The sequence below is a fragment of the Acipenser ruthenus genome, unplaced genomic scaffold, assembly GCF_902713425.1.
Source record: "Acipenser ruthenus unplaced genomic scaffold, fAciRut3.2 maternal haplotype, whole genome shotgun sequence".
Classification (NCBI taxonomy): Eukaryota; Metazoa; Chordata; class Actinopteri; order Acipenseriformes; family Acipenseridae; genus Acipenser; species Acipenser ruthenus.
Genome location: NW_026708062.1, coordinates 80,809 through 95,337, shown reverse-complemented (window position 1 = coordinate 95,337; position 14,529 = coordinate 80,809). Strand labels below are relative to the sequence as shown.

Below are 14,529 nucleotides of genomic sequence, written 5' to 3'. Positions count from 1 at the left end.
ACCCCAACAGGTGTCAACTCTGACCTTTGAACCCTGATCTAGTGCACTGGCAATGCTGGCGGGACCACACTGTATAACACTGATATAAAACCCTGGACAGAACAACAGCAGCTGCAATGCTGACTGCTGATTGGTCGATCGCTTACCTGTGGACCGCCTCCTGGCTGAGGACACCACCCCATAGGCTCCTGTGCCGATGGTCTCGATGATGTCATACTCGTCGCCCACCTCGAAGTTCACGTCCAGCGAGCGCGCCTTCAGGAAGGCCAGGTTCTTAGCAACAGTGGTTGCCGTGGTGCAGCCGACCGCAGGCCCCGCCCCTTCCCTGGCAACACCAGCCTCATCCTTTACTGACTCTGACATCATCGCCTGGGAGAGAGAGAGGAGAGGGAGGGGAGAGGAGAGGGGGAGAGGGAGGGGAGAGGAGAGGAGAGGAGAGAGGGAGGATAGGAGAGAGGAGAGGAAGGAGGAGAGGGGAGAGGGATAAGGGAGGAGGGGAGAGGAGAGAGGGAGGATAGGAGAGAGGAGAGGAAGGAGAGAGAGGGGAGGAGAGGAGAGGGAGGATAGGAGAGAGGAGAGGAAGGAGGGAGGGGAGAGGAGAGGGATGAGGGATGAGAGGAGAGGGGGAGAGGGAGGGGAGGGGAGAGGAGGAGAGAGGGAGGGGAGAGGAGAGAGGGAGGATAGGAGAGAGGAGAGGAAGGAGGGAGAGGAGAGGAAGGAGGGAGAGGAGAGGAGGAGAGGGGGAGAGGAGAGGAGGAGACAGAGGGGAGAGGAGAGAGGAGAGGAGGGAGGGGAGAGGAGAGGGGGAGAGGGATGAGGGAGGAGAGGAGAGGGGGAGAGGGAGGAGAGAGGGAGGGGAGAGAAGAGAGGGAGGATAGGAGAGGAGAGAGGGAGGATAGGAGAGAGGAGAGGAAGGAGGGAGGGGAGAGGAGAGGGGGAGAGGAGAGTAAGAAGCAGGGAGAGGGGAGAGAAGAGGAGAAGAGAATGGGGAGGGACAGAAGAGAGGGGGAAAGGGGGAGAGAGGAGAGGATGACGAGGAGAAGGGCAAAAAAGGAGAGAGGGTTAGAGAAATAATAATAAACTAACAGAGATGGAGGCGAAATGAGACTCAAATGTTGAACATCATTCTGAGTAAAGTACAATACACCTTCACTTCAGGAATAAATAAGATTTTAAGGCGTCTGAATCGGTTACATTAGGAATTCAGCACGTGGTTTGGGACTTCTGTGTAGAGCAGCGACTCCGTGTGCCTTCCGAGCTCGTAAGAAAACTGGACCCTTAATTTAACTAATAATTTGCTTAATTTGGACCTTTTTAATTGTTTTAGCTCTTAAACGCCCAGCTTGAAATCTGAAACTTTTTAAAGAGATGAAACAGGTAGAAAGGTCTAATTAACCCTAATTATCGCTTCAATTAGCGTCTAGTTATAATTGAGAGCTCAGAAAACCAGCCGACACAGGGAGGGGGGGTTGCGGAGTCCTACTCCAGACTAGAAAATAAAACAAACTGGGTAAAGCTTCACCCACCCTATTCAAAAACAAAAGCGTCACAGGATCACGCCAGCTTCCAGCGCGCTAACAGCACAGCGATTCATTAGAACCAGAACTCGCTGCTTTTACCTCATTTAGAACGCCTTTGGAATCATTTGTTAATTCTAGAACTGAACGTTTAATTAAAACAGTGAGAGGTTTTGTGTAATGCGATAATGTAAGTGACACACAATGACGGTATACTAAACACAAATAATAATAATAATAATAATAATAATATAATAATAATAATAATAATAATAGCTATACAGTCGTGTCTCCGGCAATATTTAGACACCTAAAAAGAACCACCATACGGCTGATTATTATTATTATTATTTTTTTATATAAAAAACAACCCTTTTAACAAGTCTTTTTTTGTGTTTGTTTTACTCACGATCTCTTTAGCGATACGTCCCGCTACGATAAAGGGATTCCCGCATGGTATTCTATAAATCAGTTGGGTTTTTTTGGCGTGTTTTTGAGTCGACAGACGGGTCCTCACGCAACGCGTTGTTTTTTTGTAATAATTGTACTCCTTGTGCGTCTTTTTCAGTTTTTCACATCCTGATTCTGCGAGAGCGACCGGAGCCAATCAGAACGCGCGTTTCCTGCAGGCTAGCCAATGGGAAGGAAGGAAGGGCGGGACGTGCAGCGGCAGTTAGGGTTGCATTTTTAGGGCGAGGTCATGCGAAACGTAAGTTAACCAGAACACAGAAGAGACTGGAGCCGTGTTTTATTTATCTTGTTTTGTTTTTTTGGCGTTCTGGGTTTTTGTTTAAGGGTTTTTAACCCTGGGATACAGGTTTTGGTCTTTTTGAGGGAGTTTGTTACCTGTGTGTGCTAAAGCTCAGAGTGGTTTCGTGTTTCACCTGCCCAGAACAGTTTTTTGTTTTGTTTTTGTTTTTTTGATCGAATAATAGTAACCCTTTCATGCATTACATTTTGAAAAAAAACTCAGCTCTGGACACACGTGTGTGTGTGTGTGTGCATATATATATTTTCAGAATGTAGTAAACTAACACAGACTCCATGTGCTTCCCTATGCTTTACCAGACCTCTCTGTGCTTTACAATGCTTCCCTATGCTTTACCAGACCTCTCTGTGCTTTACAATGCTTCCCTATGCTTTACCAGACCTCTCTGTGCTCTACAATGCTTCCCTATGCTTTACCAGACCTCTCTGTGCTTTACAATGCTTCCCTATGCTTTACCACACCTCTGTGCTTTACAATGCTTCCCTATGCTTTACCAGACCTCTCTGTGCTTTACAATGCTTGCCTATGCTTTACCAGACATCTCTGTGCTTTACAATGCTTCCCTATGCTTTACCAGACCTCTCTGTGCTTTACAATGCTTCCCTATGCTTTACCACACCTCTCTGTGCTTTACAATGCTTCCCTATGCTTTACCAGACCTCTCTGTGCTTTACAATGCTTCCCTGTGCTTTACCACACCTCTGCGCTTTACAATGCTTCCCTATGCTTTACCAGACCTCTCTGTGCTTTACAATGCTTCCCTGTGCTTTACCACACCTCTCTGTGCTTTACAATGCTTCCCTATGCTTTACCAGACCTCTCTGTGCTTTACAGTGCTTCCCTATGCTTTACAATGCTTCCCTATGCTTTACCACACCTCTCTGTGCTTTACAATGTTTCCCTATGCTTTACCAGACCTCTCTGTGCTTTACAATGCTTCCCTATGCTTTACCACACCTCTCTGTGCTTTACAATGCTTCCCTATGCTTTACCAGACCTCTCTGTGCTTTACAATGCTTCCCTATGCTTTATTACACTTTGCTGTGCTTTTATTATGGGTAGTGGAAGTTGGCTGTGTAGTTGCCTCGTGCTGCACCCCCTCACAGCCTCTCTCTCCTCCCTCTTCTTCTCTCACCTGTTCATGGTGAGTGATTTCTGTGTGGTGTGTGTCTCCACTGAGAAATCACTGCGCCCTACTCCCTACCCTACACACAATATCTCTATAAATATCAAATCACTGCGCCCTACTCCCCAGCCTCTACTCCCTACTCCCTACCCCCTACCCTGCACACTAGATCTCAGTCTCATGATGGTCAATATCACTGTGCCCTACAACTCGCCACCCTCTTACCCCCGACCCCGAGTTTGGCTCCCCCTGCCTCTCAGTGATTGAAACGCAGGTCTCTATTACGTTGAATTATCAGTGTTCATTTTCATAGGACTTTTTTTTTTTTTGCAAGAGATTTCCATTACACGAGAGTAGATGTTAAAACTTCATAGAGACAGAGAGAGACACAAAGACACAGACAGAGAGACAGACAACACACATACCAGGGAGGCATATTGCCATTCCAGGTTTTACTACCAGCTTGATCAGCCCCCAGTGTGTCTAGGTAACAAGCTCAGGTGTGTCTGATTATTAAACTCCTAGTGAATAATTGTTGCCCCCCCCCCAGTGCATTCTTCATATATTATTTTTCAATCATTGTTTTCTAGATGGGGTGTTATCAGATTCCAGACCCATCGCTCCCATCCTCAATAACAATGCTAGCCTCATCGTGAGCAGCGTTTTTGTTCGCAGTGTCCCCGTCCTCGTCGGGGCTCGTTTCCCGGATAACTGTTCGACCGCGGCTCTGATGTCTTCCAGCGGGACCTCATCCCACTCCTCCAGCAAGACTGTCTCTAGCCCCGGCAGCGTTGTGAGGTCTTTACCTCTGACCCGCACCCTTGCCTCCAGCATCCTCCAAACCGCGAACTCCATGGGGTTGAGGTCAGGCGAGTTGGGGGGGCCATTCGTCCTTCGTAATAAAACTTTTCACATTGGACTAAAGCCATGCTTGGGTGCGTTTGGCGGAATGTGTGGGCGTCATGTCCTGTTGAAACACCCAATCTTCCCCGGCTAGTACCAGCGGCTTTACCGCCTCCAGGATCCGACAAACGTCGTTTTTCGCGGTGATCCGGACGCCTAGTGGGACGCACACGAGCGCCGTCCCGGGTCACCCCTGCCCAAACCGTGACGCCGTTTACGGTGGCGTCAGCAGCATTATCCGCGGCAGGAGTCGTGGTATTAATTTTGAAAACTTTCCCCGCGGTAAAAAGTATGTTCTTCCCTGCGTATTTTTCCAAAAGCGCCTCACATCTGCGTTTGCGCTCGCTGGCTAGTCGTGGTATTAGCGCTAGTGGCGGTGTTTTGCGTTTCGGTTTTAGCGCCTGATTACGCTCTCAGTCCCTCCTTCAGTAAGCGCTGCATGGTGCTGCGGGACACGCCGGAGCTGACTGCACGACAGCCCGGGGTTTTTTTTTACAGGACTGCTGGACGTTTTTGATCAGTTTCTCGGTTATGACCCGGGGCCGGCCGCTCCTTTTCCTGTCCTCCGCAGAGTTTGTCTCTTTATACCTTTTTTATCGTGTAGTAGACGAACTTGCGACTGAAACGGGTCTGGTGTTTTTTAAAAATCTGGTTTTTGTATTCCACCAGAACCGTCCACCTGTCCAATTCGTGCAGTCTTGTGGTGTGTGTGTGTTTTTATATTTTCAGTTCAGTATATTATTATGGAAATACACGCGTGGAAGTTATAAAGACATATCAATGCTGACATATACAGGGCTAAATTAAAAACAACATATATTCTCTTAAATATAGTAATTATTCACGTCGTTCCTGACAAAGAACCAACATTGGCTTCTAAAGTGTCAGTGCCAAGCCGACAAATTGTATTGATAATTCTCTACAAATAAACTTTGTTGCTTTTCAATTTTGTTGTTGTGTGTTTTTTTTTTCTGTTTTATTATTTTTGTACAGCTTGTTGCGCAGAACAGACGACAACAACAAATCCGGTTTCGCCTTTTGTCGATGTGGAACAAACCAACTCGATTTTAAGGGGTTTTGTGGTATTGAAAAGGTGCAGTAGCTCATGTTTGGAAACGCACTACACTTATGTTTCAGTAGCCTGTGGACCATTTTCACTACATCTCTCATCACCGAACAGCAGAAATTTACATTTATAATATGCTTTCTGGACAACTAATAAACTTGAACTAAATTATTCCCCCGCACCCCCCGTTGGTACCATCCAAAACATCTCCTGTGACGACAGAGTCAGAAAAAACCCGCCGTAGAATATACCATTCAAATAAAGGGAGATACAGTGACAAATACATACTGATGTAATAAATATATCTTCCCCCTTACACGCAGATAATTTATTATTACTATTAACGATCTTTTATTTTCAATGTTTGTTTGCTGTGATAGATGGACATGCCGGTGTGGAGTTGTCCATGAATCGTGGAACACGGACCTCCCTTTTTCGGCTTGGGTCGGCCCTGCAGCGGTTATAAATGGAATGGCTGAAAGAGTTTTGTGTCGCAGTCTGCGGTCTCGGTTTTCGGTGACAAGGTTGTGGACTTTGGTTTCACTTTGGGAGAGAAAAATTACGGTTAAAAAAACAAAATAAAAGAACCGACAATGGCGTCCAACGGTAAGCATATAATTATTTGCCTTTTATATACGGCGTAACACATGTTTTGTATTCAGTATTTTAAGATACCGTGTAAAGGGAGAGGGAGAGGGAGGCAGTGAATTAATTTTATATTAAAAATTAAAGTACTATTGATACGCATAGTGTTAATTTAGCAAAGCTAATAATTATACAGATTGAGTTGTTGTACGTTTTATTTAGAAATGTCATCATTTGCGTTATTAGCATTACGTTGTGTGTGGCGATTAGGGTACGGGTACGTTATTGAAATAATAAATAAATAAATAAATAAACTTAACCCGGAGATAGTGTGAAAGCGTTGTCTATATAATTTTATATAACCGACAGTGGTTTTAATCTTTAATTCTCGATAATTTATTGCCGTCTCTTTGCAAGACAACACAAAGAGTTGTTAGACCCGCCGCCATTTTGTAACGGCGCCTCGGTTAGCGTTTTATCTCCCCAAAAAATAATAATTTTCAAACATTTTCTTGCCCAACTCCGCCTATGTACAAAATACGTGAACGCCAGCTTTATATAGCCGTTGTACGTTCTTGCCTTTTTGAGTCTGACGGGTTGCGACGGGCTTTTTTTAAAATGTTTTATATAGGCAAATCTTATTTATGAATGGCGCAGATTTTGTCATCCGGGGTACTTGCCACCTCCAATCTCTTTGCCTTGCTGTTGTAGCCGGTTTGTAAAATGGAGGTTTATGCGCTTTACGGGTTAACCGAATTTAAATATGTATAAACTATTCGGCAATATTCATATCCTCCCCTCCAAATACGTTGGTTCGTTCAGTTTGGTGTCTGTTCACATCTAGTAGATTTTCAGAGCATAGCAGCATTTTGATCCATTCATGGTTTCACGAAGATAGCAAGACACAACTGAGCTTACCTCTAGTCGAATCAAGCTGGTAGTAAAACCTGGAATGGGTGACACTGCTGTGCAATAGGAGTCTGATTTCCCATCCCTGCAATAATAATGCTGGTTATCATCAGGGAGGGGAATCAGACTCCTGTTGCACAGCAGTGTGATCCAGTCCTGGTTTCACTAGGAGTTTAATAATCAGACACACCTGAGCTTGTTAGCTAGACACACTGGGGGCTGATCAAGCTGGTAGTAAAACCTGGAATGGATCACACTGCTGTGCAATAGGAGTCTGATTCCCATCCCTGTAATAATAATGCTGGTTATCATCAGGGAGGGGAATCAGACTCCTGTTGCACAGCAGTGTGATCCAGTCCTGGTTTCACTAGGAGTTTAATAATCAGACACACCTGAGCTTGTTAGCTAGACACACTGGGGGCTGATCAAGCTGGTAGTAAAACCTGGAATGGATCACACTGCTGTGCAATAGGAGTCTGATTCCCATCCCTGCAATAATAATGCTGGTTATCATCATCAGGGAGGGGAATCAGACTCCTGTTGCACAGCAGTGTGATCCAGTCCTGGTTTCACTAGGAGTTTAATAATCAGACACACCTGAGCTTGTTACCTAGACGCACTGGGGGCTGATCAAGCTGGTAGTAAAACCTGGAATGGATCACACTGCTGTGCAATAGGAGTCTGATTCCCTTCCCTGCTTGTCTTGAGTGTGTATGTGTAGTGATACAATGGTAATGCCTGTACTTTTAATTATATACTGCAACATATTTACTGTTTTGAAACAAAGGTGATCTCTTGTTTTTGATTTATAGTAAGTGGAAGTATAGTCAAGTCTGCGAGTTGAAATGAATCAGCAGTATCGCTTTTCAAAAATCAGTAGTTGATTCCAAAACAAGGAATCGCCCTTCCTATGCCTTTACGATAGAGTACCAATCAATAGCAATTAACCTCCGCCGCGAAAGTCGGTGTTTATTTTGGAAGTTAAGTTTTTTTTAATCTGGTGTAACCTTTTTTTATCTAAATTGCAACCCCAATTTGAAAGTTAATTGCCATTGATTGGTACTGGATTGCAAAGGCGAGGGAAGGACGGCTTTTGGTTTTTGAAAATCCATACATAAACAGATGGGTTTATTGAACACTTGCTGATTTTAAATAGTATACATACGAGTATTGGCACAGCCTTGATTCACATGCAAACCCTGCCCCATCTCTTGGATGTGTTTAAACATCTCTCTTTTTTTTTTCCAGATTATTCTCAGACGGCAGCACAAGGGTAAGGATCTGTTTCAATTAATAATTTTATTTTTATTAGTTCATTTGGCAGATGCCTTTATCCCAAGCGATCTTGCATATGTTACAGGGCAGTAGAAGGTTACTGTGCAAAAAAGTGTGTAATTTACAGAATGCAAATATTACAAAATACAGGAAGAGATAAGAAGCAACAACTAATAATTAAGACCATTTGTATCTACAATTTACATAACGGTAGTGCAAGGATCGCACATCAGGTGAGGATCCATTAACGTGGTGCTGAGGGCAGGCGATGCATCAATAGCTGCCCTCTTTCAAGGTGCCTTGCAGGATATTGTAAGCATCCGGTTCACGCTCCATATAAAACGAACACTTGAAAACCACTGTGAACACAAACGGACTCGGTCCTGGGAAAAAAAAATAATGGGGGGGGGGGAAAAGGACCAGAAATTTTTTTAGTTCGCATCCACATTAACTTGGCCCCTTTGCTCACAGAGTAGTGTGAACAGCAAGCACGTAGATCCATAGTTTCAAACGAGTCAGCTTGAATGCAGCCTTACAGTTTCTTTCTTTCCCATAGCTATGGACCTTATGGTGCTCAGACTGGTCAAGGCTATACCCAGCCAGCTGCCCAGGCCTACGGCCAGCAGAGCTATGGCAGCTATGGGCAGTCCTCGGACACCAGTGCAGCCGCTTACAGCCAGGGAGGTTATGGGTCCACCTATGGACAGACCCAGACAGGCGAGTTGCAAGAGTCTTTCTTTTTTTTTTTTTTTTTATTTATTTTTCAAATCGATAATAGTGTTGCACAAACAGGTTTTTATTGGCTTATTGCAGTCAGAAATCAGACAAGGGTGGTTGGTGTCGATTGGTCTGATTTCACACGTTCGGAGTGAATTCAGAAACAGCTGCTCGGGTTTGTGTGGGTCGCTGCTTTTTCTTCAGACTCTGCGGAGAACAGCGACCCACACAAACCCAAGCAGCTGTTTCTTAATTCGTTTGTCTGGATGGTAAATCAGCCAGATCGACACCAGCCACCCTCGCTGTTTTTTGTTTTTTTTTCCCCCTTTTTATATAGAAAAGGAAGTTTTGTTTTATTGAATCCTAATTGTTTTGCGTAATAGTTACTGACCCCCCTAGTTGGCAGCAGAAACCCCTGATTAACTGACTTCTGTCTCCCAGGTGGTTATGGTGCCCAGCCTGCCTCTCAAGGCTACAGCCAGTCCAGTCAGGCGTACGGAGCCGCTGGGTACGGGAGCAGCCAGCCCGCCCAGAGCAGCTACGGGCAGCAGTCCTCGTACCCGGGCTATGGGCAGCAGCAGCCAGCCTCTGCGTCTTCAGCCACCAGGTAAACCAATGCGCTGCGCTAGAGAATCCACAAATGACATTACACTGAACTGCTGTAGCAGAGTTATAGAAACTCTTCATACCCTGGCTATGGCCAGCAGTTGGGTAAACTATACTGTAATGCGTTGCACAACACTAGAGAATACACGGCACTGAATAATCTTAATTGTGTGTGTTCTCTCCCTCTCCCTCCCTCCTTTCTCCTCCCCAGTTATGGCAGCGGCTCCCAGGCTCCCTCTGGTTACGGGCAGCCCCAGAGCGGCGGTGGAGGCGGGGCTAACTCTGGGGCCGCAGCAGGAGGGGGCTACGGGACCCAGGGGGGCTATGCTGGGCAGGGGCAGGGGCAGCCCCCCCAGCAGGGAGGAGCGGGGGGAGCTAGCGGAGGAGGAGGAGCAGCTGCGGGACACTACAGCCAACAGCAACAACCCAACTACAACACCCCTCCACCCCAGAGCTACAGCCAGCAGCAGGGCCAGTACAGTCAAGGAGGAGGGGCAGGAGGTATGGGAAAGGCTCCTTTACTAAACCACACACACTCCAGTTACAGTGCTGGTGGGGGGGCGCCCCCTCCTGGGTCTCAAGCTCACACGACCGGCGGCTACAGCAACCAGCAGCAACCGCACCCGGGCTACCCCAGCCCGCACCCCGCGCACACTTACGGGAGCCACCAGTACGGAGCTGCAGAAGGTAAGGGAGGGAGAGAAAAGGGGGGGATTAGGTTTCGGGGGGGGGGGGGGGGTGTGGGGGATTGCGGATCAACCAACCCACCACCAAAAACCGTCCACACGCCTACCTTAAAACAGATAAGGAAGTCGCCCTCTTGTTTCCGCTGCCTCACTTGCTCACTGTCTCTCAACACACACTGCTGTGGTGTGACTTGGAAGTCATTACTGCTATTGCTCCCAATTCAAGCTAATGTCCCCATAAATCCAGGGGGGGGGGGGGGGGAGAGGAGTGTGTGTGTTAATACACTTGAGGGAATTTCAGTTTTCTACCTTGTGGGCTGGAGTATTATGATATGTGGTGGTGAGGAGAATAAAGTTCCTATTGCATAGCAGCTTGATTCATTAGTTTTTCACTGAGCTTAATAGATTGTCTCTGTGATATGCAATGGGAGTCTTATGTCTCTGGTTATTATCTTCAGTGATATTTTAATTTAAACTTGTCACTTTTCAAAATATTCACGGTCTTATTTAAAAACTTAGCATGTAGCCATCTTAACTCCTCGTTTTATTTTGCTTCAATTCTAATTTTTCAGCACTATTCAAAGATTTGTTTTTTTCAAGGTAATGGTGGTGACAAGACTGGAAATCAGTCTCCTATTGCACAGCAGTGTCATCCAGTCCAGGTTTTACTACCAGCTTGATCAGCCCCCAGTGTGTCTAGCTAACAAGCTCAGGTGTGTCTGATTATTAAACTCCTAGTGAAATCAGGACTGGATCACACTGCTGTGCAAAGGGAGTCTTATTTCTGTCCCTGCCGTACTAATGCTGGTTATCACCACAGGGATGGTAATCAGACACCCGTTGCACAGCAGTGTGATCCATTCCTGATTTCACTAGGATTAATAATCACACACCTGAGCTTGTTACCTAGACACACTGGGGCTGGAAGTCTATTTCCATCTGTGCGGTCACACACGGTCTTAAGCATTGGGCTTATGATACTGATATAAGATGACCAGTGACCTCACAATGTCTCTCTCCCTTTTCTTTTTGTCTCCCAGGGTACGGTCAGGAGCCTCCCCAGATGGGAGGGGGCTACGGGGGTCCCGAATCTGGAGGGTACGGAGGACAAGATAGTAGAGGCCGGGGCAGGGGCGGTGGTTTCGGAGGAAGGGGAGGATTCGACAGGGGAGGAAGGGGAGGACCCCGAGGAAGAGGAGGCATGGGGTAGGTTCCATAGGGGCGGGTGGAGTGAAACAAACTGATGTCATAAATTCAAAATGTCAAACTATTGCATGGCAGTTTTTGTATTTAAGGTTGTGCTGCAAGCTTAGTTGTATTTAATGATTATCCCTCCTAGTGTATCCTGCGCTCTGTGCAATGCATTACTGCAATCACGTTTGCACCCGGAAGCCTAATTGGTGTGCGAGAAACTTGAACTTGCACATCAAATTGATATTTTTTGCTTGGTGCTAAACCTTAAAGCTGCTGTGTAATGTGGGGGTATATTCTGTGCAACTGAACTAGAACTATAAAAGGTGGCTACCTCCCGCTATATATATTTAATTAATGGCCAAACTGGTTACACAACTTCTTTTTAACTAGACACAAATAGAGCTCTCAATTACGTTAACTAGACACTTAATTGAATTAGTAATGGGTGTTTTTTAAAAACTTGTTTTCAGCTGCTAAACTTGTGGAGATTAAGTTAGCTATAACATTTTATATGAAGGGTCTAGTTAAGTAATTGAGAGCTCAGATGGAATGAAAAGCAGCCAACGCTGAGGGTAGGAAGCCCTGTACTAAGGTCACACTTACTGGGAGAAACGAAACCAGTAAGACCAGTGTTCAATTTCTTGATCTATCCCAGTCTCAGGCATGCTTCTGTAATAATGTGCACATCTGGGTTTATAAAATTTTATGATAAGTGTTTGCTTATGAAAGAGTGGTCTCACTTAACAGCTGAAATATCATTTTCAGAAATTCTTTGATTTCGTTAGGTGAAATATGTTCTCTCAAGCCTAATTGGGGAGTCAGTGGTTTTGAGGTTCGACTTCAAATGGCAAACATTAGTGTCCTCGGTTTTATCTTAATTTTTATTAAATGAGTTTCATACTCTCAAAAGGTGTAGGATGCATAAATATATGTATGTAATTAAGTGGTCCAAACCCGGTTATTAAAAATGCAGTCATTAATTGGTGCGTCTGGGGGGTTGAGAGTATTAAATGTGACAAAACAAATGCATTCAAAAGGGAAACTGTTTCCAATGGTGACCAGATATATGTTAATATATGCCTGTTCTATGCAGAGTCCACTAAACCTTTTTATATTTTTTTGCAAAACTTATAATTGATCGGTTATATGGGTTATAATTGCAAGTGCATCAATTATCATTTTTTAAAAAAGTGTTTCAGTTCCTAAACTTTAAATAACTCAACACATGCAATCTTGTCTTAAAACGATATAATTTCTACGAAAGCCTGTTTTGTAAAACTGGTGAGGTGTTGTACACTTAAGAAGTTCTATCCAAGTCCAACTACCCCTCATTCTGTAAACCAGAAGAAAATTGGTGTTCTTTTTTTTGGGGGGGGGGGGGGGGGGTATTCTGCATACATCTGCCAGAATATCTGACTTGAGCACTTTTAAAAGGAGGGCCTGAAATCAAAAAAGCAATCTTCAAAAATCATAATATAAAGTTAAATGCAAGTGTGTGTAGTGTTTTTTTTAAAACATGTGTTAATTACACTGTGTATTTTACAGTCTTGAGCATGATTTGTATTATGCTTGCTGTCTTCTGGCACCCCTATTGGGCTTGTGGTGGTACTGCAGCCTTTATTATATATATATATACTTTTTTGATTGGGCGGTAAATACGTCCTATAAATTTGATCAAACCTGGTTACACCATTAAAGTGATGGTTGCAGTTAATGTCAATCATTCGTGGCCACTTTTTTTGTAGGGTTGAATCAGTGTCAATTAATTTCTCCGCATGCTGGCCTATAAAAACTTTATTTTTAAAAGAGGTCTGCAAAAACTGGGTGTATCGAGGGTGCTGCAATGGAAGCTCAATGTGCTTTTGGAATGGGAGGGTCTTGTAGCAACATTGCAGCGGTAGTTTCAAAGCCATTGCCAGCTGCTTTAGTCATTTAGCAGATGCTTTTATCCAAAGCGACTTGGACTAAGGGGGGTGAACTGTGCCTCAGCTGCTGCTGCAGAGTCGCTTCCAATAGAGCTCGTTTGTTTTACCGTCTCTTTGGAAAGACGGAGCACAAGGAGGTGAAATGAATTGCTCAGGGTCACACACACACACACACACAGAGTGAGTTGGGGTCTCAACTGGGATTTGAACTGGGAACCTCCAGGTATTGAGCTGTTTTCTTTAACCACTGGACCTCCAAGCCTATAAAATACATTTTAAATTGGGTGGGGTTATCCAGTTCACAACCCATCTATCTAAAGTGTAGTTCACACATTTTTTTTTTAAATTCTGGTAAGTGTTGTGTGTTTACAACTGGTTGAAATGAATCTTTACTTGGCAAAAAAAAAAAAAAAAAAAATCAGCCTTTTGTTTTCTTTGTGTATTAAACTCTACATTTTTTTGTGTCCCAGGTCTTTTTCTTCCATTTTTCAGGTTGAAATGAATGGTTTACTACTTCAGCATCTGCTATAGATACGCTTGCACGAGACTCTCAAATCAAAGTCTGTACATGGTGTTAGTTCAGCGTTATCGACAGGGCTGTACATACTCCATTATTGCATTTCAAACTGCCGGTTGTCCTTGTCCCTGTGTATAGCCATGTGTATTTTAATAGGGGGCAATTGTCACAAACTACTATGCCTGTGATAAAAATTGTGACAGTGTAAACATTTGGTATGGGGAGGTGCATATAATTGAGAGAGAGGTTTATTTTAATCATATATTAATGTTATCCATGTAAAGCTACAGTACAAATTGCACACAACATTCAGAATCTGAGTGAGGATGGGCAGGAGTTTAAACCCAGGAACCCAGCAGCGAAGTTACTATGAAGTCACTTTGTGGTGTGTGTTTTTTTTTTTTTTTTTTTTTAATATATATATGAATGAATAGGTTCTGCTTTTGGGTAGACTTTTCACAGGCAAGCTATTAAACTCTCTAATTAAGGAATTATTCTATTGTTCAGATGTGTGTGTCTTTGTTAACGAACTTCACCCCAGAGCATAATCCAAGACCTGACCTAGTCGGCTGTAATGGCTCTTTTCCTACCATAGGTTAAATACATTAGATTTCGGAATTTATTTACCTTTTTTAAAATGCAGTTTTTAACACTCAGCTATTTGAAGCAGTGGTGGCTTTTATACTTCAATGATCTAATGTTAGATTTTTCCACCTGCGAAATGGTATGGCTTT

The 14,529-nt window shown here is 44.2% G+C and overlaps 2 protein-coding genes across 2 annotated transcripts in view; one reads left to right on the top strand and one right to left on the bottom strand.

The window, feature by feature from the left end:
* Positions 1-2,081, bottom strand: part of LOC131728725 (mitogen-activated protein kinase 7-like) — a 2,302-nt gene extending 221 nt beyond the window's left edge. The window contains exons 1-2 of the mRNA XM_059019726.1: positions 1,927-2,081; positions 3-369 (exon numbers count right to left, since the gene is read on the bottom strand). Coding sequence (XP_058875709.1) covers positions 3-366 — 364 coding nt within the window. The 5' untranslated portion in view covers positions 367-369; positions 1,927-2,081. The remainder of the gene's footprint in view (positions 1-2; positions 370-1,926) is intronic.
* The window catches only part of LOC117414414 (RNA-binding protein FUS-like), a 29,581-nt gene continuing 16,593 nt past the window's right edge, over positions 1,542-14,529 (top strand). The window contains exons 1-8 of the mRNA XM_059019715.1: positions 1,542-1,707; positions 2,086-2,226; positions 5,762-5,987; positions 8,124-8,148; positions 8,707-8,867; positions 9,309-9,474; positions 9,685-10,160; positions 11,200-11,365. Of these exons, the coding sequence (XP_058875698.1) occupies positions 5,975-5,987; positions 8,124-8,148; positions 8,707-8,867; positions 9,309-9,474; positions 9,685-10,160; positions 11,200-11,365 (1,007 nt within the window). The 5' untranslated portion in view covers positions 1,542-1,707; positions 2,086-2,226; positions 5,762-5,974. The remainder of the gene's footprint in view (positions 1,708-2,085; positions 2,227-5,761; positions 5,988-8,123; positions 8,149-8,706; positions 8,868-9,308; positions 9,475-9,684; positions 10,161-11,199; positions 11,366-14,529) is intronic.